Source organism: Diachasma alloeum, unplaced genomic scaffold (genome assembly GCF_001412515.2).
Source record: "Diachasma alloeum isolate Michigan unplaced genomic scaffold, Dall2.0 Dall_scaffold_00184, whole genome shotgun sequence".
NCBI classification, from domain to species: domain Eukaryota; kingdom Metazoa; phylum Arthropoda; class Insecta; order Hymenoptera; family Braconidae; genus Diachasma; species Diachasma alloeum.
The window spans coordinates 95,790-100,866 of NW_021680350.1; the positions used below are offsets into that span (position 1 = coordinate 95,790).

Here is a 5,077-nt window from a genome sequence, read left to right on the forward strand (position 1 = left end):
TTTTTCATAGCGCCGCGACTTTCGTCGTAGTTTTAATTTTTTTATTAGAGAGATTAAGGGATGCAACGGAGNCCATTAGGTTTTTCATAGCGCCGCGACTTTCGTCGCAGTTTTTATTTTTTTATTACGGAGATTAAGGAATGAAACGGGCGTTGAAGGATGGGGAATTTAATTCTCCATCGAACAGTCTTTGTTTCATCCCTTAATATTAATTAGTCGGCGAATAAATCAACTGAAAAACATTAAGTAAACATTGAGTACAAGGAGGACAAAAATCCCCCTCCGAACCTGTCCCTGTCACAGCGGGACTGCTACTGTCGAGTTACTCACGCACCTGACTCACATTTACCGACAATTCGACCGGGACGCCGCCTTTCCCGTGGGGTACCAACTAACATTTTTGGAGTCAGTCAAACCCCCCGATCCGGGCCTCTACTCAGGTCTGTCCTCTTTGTGTTCTATTCTCGACTCGAGAATCTCGAGTTGTGTTCTCACATGGTTCCGCATGTGGAAGTGCCGGGCTCCGCACTTCGCATGTGTGACCGTCGATTTCCGCATTTCGAATGTGCGAACATCGGTTTCCACACTTGGGTCTGAGTTTCAAACTTGTCATGTGCGACCGTGAATTTCCGCACATGACATTTTATTTCCACACATAATATTTTGCATCAACGGACATCACCGTACACACACCTCGCTCTAACTGCCCTGATATTCATTACAGTTTCCAAAATGAATAAAAATTCGAAAACGGGTAAGGCTAAAACAGCGAAATCTAAGAAACACGAGGATGATATCGGTCAGCGTGCTTCCAATGCATTCAAAAAACAATTGGAGGTGTTGGTTGAGTGGGCTAAAGCTGTCCCAGAATTATCAAATGCGAAATTAACAAATGATGTAACAAGAGCAAGAATCAAGCAACTGTGGATTAAAATTCAGGGGCAGCTAAATGAAATGCCCAGTGGTACCGAAAAGACTGTAGAACAATGGAAAAAAGTAAGCCAATAAACGTTATTTTTAAGTTAAGTATGGGCTGATGGATACGCCACTCACTGATTCCAAACACATGCAATTTTTAGGGTCTCAATATATAATTTTCACATTTTTCATGCACACAGATTCAAATGATAATTAGCGATTATCCAAGCTAGAATCACTAGTGTTAAATGTCTTAAAGGGGAATTCAGTCGCGAAGCAGTAAAAGGGTTGAAGTTTGTTTTGATCATTCGCCAGTTTTGTATAAATATTTCGTTATCTAAGGGAGATAATGAAACCTGAAGACATTTTTTGTGGAGTTAATTGAGGGCTAAAAAAAAGGTAGCACAAAAATTATGCTATCTCTCTTAGATTTCGAGATATTCAACTTTTTTTTTTATTTAATGTGATTGAACATTTTTTTAATGCGATTGAACATTTGATATTCATTGCTAAACTTTTCACTACCCTATGTTACCCATTTAAATTGAAAATACGTCTTTTTTTGTAAAAGCATGACCGATAAAATTCAATATAAGAACGTTGAAAATTCGATAGGAAATTAAATTTTTCCGTACGTGATTCCAACGATTATTATTTAAAATTTAAAAGATTTACAAAAAGTTCATACCATTGTCAAAAATTTCTCATCACCGGAAATATTACCCATTTGAAATGACCACAAAATTTTCTCAAAACATACGAGATTAAATAATTCCATCCTTCCACAGACATCCATGTATAAAATAAAATCATATAAATAATTTTGTGAATTGGTTTAAAATTCTGTTGAATTTCTACTGAACTTTCTGCTTTCTATAAACTTTCGGACAATTCTGTTGATAAATTCTGCAGCTTATCTGCGCGTTTTTTTCCAATTAAAATTTTCATAAGTAAATATTTCATGGAAAAAATCACTAGAATTTGCTTTTGCCACATGGCTTATTCTATTGGGATAATTAGTGTAGACATTTCTCGGCTCAAATTTTTCATTTTTTTATCAGATATTTTAAATTGCAAGAGCAGTAAAATATAGTACTTAAAAACATGCAGAATTTATTTCTCCTTTCTTTTACTAATGTATCATCTATTTCAGTCACTGCATGACCGGGTAAGGATGGTGAAAGCTAAAGTCACTGCAGTAAACAAAAGTTTGAATAAAACTGGGGGTGGACCTGCAGATCATGTGGATTTGACTCCAGAAGAGGAACAGACATTGGCAGCCCTAGTGCCGAAATTATTAGTGACTGGCAATAACGACATTCTGGAATCAGTTGCTATTTTTTCTGTGAATATTCTTGGAAATTTCATAATTTCGTTCAGACTAATTTCAAATGTTTTTACTGTAGGAGAATGAGGAGGATGTGGATGGAGCTGGTGCTGACGAGGTTGATGCCACTGTTGATGATAAAGACGATGAGAATAATGATGATGAGAAGAAAGTTTCTGTGGTGGACTTCAGTCAAGTCACTCCCTTGACACGTGATTCTTATGCTGATGCCAAGTTGGACGATTTAGAGAAACCTGATGTCAAGGAAATCGACACAAAATCTGATGCTGGAGGATTAATCTCAAATCCTGAGGCTCCCCTGCCTAACATTGAGGTCCTCATGATGGAGTTTGAGTCCTCCCTGTCAAAAGTTGAGCCCCGTGAGCCAAAAACAGAGTCAGTAGCTTGGAATAGCCAGGAGCCTATCCAACAGACCAAGCTGGAGGTACGGAATGGAGGGGCTCTGAATGTTAAAAAAGATAATCATCTAACTGAGCTCAATGCAGTTAAAAAGACAAAACCTCCAGGATCTGTCATTAATCCTTTTAAAGTTACAGTGAAAACGGAAGATGCAGGTAACGGTTTTCTGTCATATTTGTGGTATATCATGTTAATTAATGAGAATAGTTCGAATCCTCTTTCATTTCTCGCAGCGTTTCCCAGCAAAAAGAGGTCAATGGCAGTACACCGCCAAGATGCATCATTGAGAAATTCAGAGAACATCCTGGCGTTGTTTAATGATGAATTACAGATGAAGAGAAAATATTTTGACCAGCAATTATACCAGGGTGCCAAAAAAGCTCGAGCTATGATCTTCCAGTCCGGAGTCCTGAGCAACATCAGCAACAAGCTATATAATCCGTGGTGATTGTTCTTCGGATTTTTTCTATCAACAAATTCTTTTTCTTTCTTAATTGGTGGACTGGTAACCTGTCAATAAATGTTTCTTTTTCATTCATAGTCATAACTGTCTACTTGATATTATTAGGATAAATGAATACTCGATAAAATATCGAGAGACTTTCATAGTTGATAGAAACATGCTCAAAAATATTTTTACATTGTATCGAGCATTATTTGATTAATCTTCCTTTTTCGATCCAGAATTTATTTGTGTTAATTATTTGAAACAAATCATTCGAAACAAATTATCTCAGGACATAGAATCAACAATCCTTGTGGTCCTGGGATCAATTTCCAGCCAAAAAAGTCTGTAGTTTTTATTATTATTCGTTATCCAGAAAATTCCCTGATTAATAATTTCTTAATGTTTTTTTTGTGATACATTACCAATCTATCAGAGATTCGCGTTTTTATAATCTATAAAATCTATATATGAAGATGAAAATATTTTCTACTGTATAAGTACAACATTGATACTGTCAATGACTGCCAAAAATAAGTATGGGGCTGGTTGATAGTACTCCAAGATGGCTGTGTTCAGTGCAAATAAAAAATAAGCTAGACGTTGAAGGTATGATAACATATTAAAATGTAGAAGTATTGTTAATGATATAAGAAGCGGAGATAATGAATCTGGTGAACTGAAACCGTAAGCGAGAGGTTGTAGCAATGATAAAAAATTGAGTTATAGAAGATGGTAAGATGAAAATACTTTAATCCTTGAAAAAAAAGACAAAGTAAGCCTAATCATTACAAAAAGGGGAAACTAAACTGTTCGTATGATGAAGTCCTAGGTAATAATTAGATAATAAGCATGAACACTGTTGATAATTAATGAAGGAATATTGATAGTGGATTGCTGAGGTAAATAACCATTTGTGTTTTCCACAAAAAATATTTGAATAAATAAAAATGCATGTTAACATCATGTTCGTTTTTTAAACTTCATTATGTTTCTCAAAGCCTGCATGAAATCAATTTCATGAATAATTGATAACAATATTGGTTTTCTAAATTCTCCCGGTCCGTTATGATTCTACATGTCCTGTTCAGTCCCTAGTGAACCACCGTCTAACGATCCGATCTCGAAGTGTTCTACCTGCCGCTAACTCTGGATTAACACGTCGCCTAAGCACATTAACTTCGTCCAGCTCCTCATCATTAAACATTCCATAATCTTCATTGTCCACATAGGGTTCATCCTCTCCAGCCGGAAAAAGGAAACCCTCCGCTATTGCCATGTTGTGAAGTATGGCACCAGTGTTGGTAATTTTCGCAGCAGTTGTAGGGTCGTAATGAAGGACCCTATGTTTCAGAAGACAACGGAATCTCATTTTAAGAATACCATTAACCCGTTCAATGATCGATCTGGCTCGACAAAACACGTTGTTAAAAGCAGCTTGAGGGGAGTTTTCTAATGGATCTTGGAATGGTGTCATGAGCCGCGGTCTCAGTGGATATCCTGCATCCCCTAGAAATGTTTGATACCGTCTAATCCATGATTTTTCCTATTGCCCCATATTCCATTGATTACAAAAAATGCATAACTCCAAATAAATCTGGTGAAGATGATGTAATATTTATTTACTTATGGTGTTTTATTTATTTATGATGTAATAAATCAATCTGTACTCAATGTTACCTAGCAAATAGAAGGGTTCACCATGATAATTGTGCAATCGGCGCATCAATGGTTCAACATTGCTGTTGTTCCAAATTGCACAATCGTTTGCACTCCCAGGATATCTAGCATTGATGTTAAGAATTGTGAATTGAGCATCACAGATCTGTCAAATGAAAAAAAAAATAAAGTAATAGGAGAATCGGAAAGAGGAAGGAAACTTATAATATCGTTAAGCACTTGATTTACTTAGCAATTGAACATTCAGAGAGTGATATCCTTTACGATTCACGTAAATATTCTCAGGA

General features: G+C 36.3%; 1 protein-coding gene across 2 annotated transcripts in view; it reads left to right on the top strand.

Moving 5' to 3' along the window:
• Window positions 1-3,205, top strand: part of LOC107047984 — a 9,133-nt gene extending 5,928 nt beyond the window's left edge. The window contains exons 2-5 of one of the 2 annotated variants that reach the window (XM_015270922.1): window positions 725-996; window positions 2,072-2,263; window positions 2,325-2,820; window positions 2,899-3,205. In XM_015270922.1, the coding sequence (XP_015126408.1) occupies window positions 725-996; window positions 2,072-2,263; window positions 2,325-2,820; window positions 2,899-3,113 (1,175 nt within the window). In that variant the 3' untranslated portion in view covers window positions 3,114-3,205. The remainder of the gene's footprint in view (window positions 1-724; window positions 997-2,071; window positions 2,264-2,324; window positions 2,821-2,898) is intronic. The other variant, XM_015270923.1, reaches the window with a different exon arrangement.
• Window positions 3,206-5,077: the final 1,872 nt, after the last annotated feature.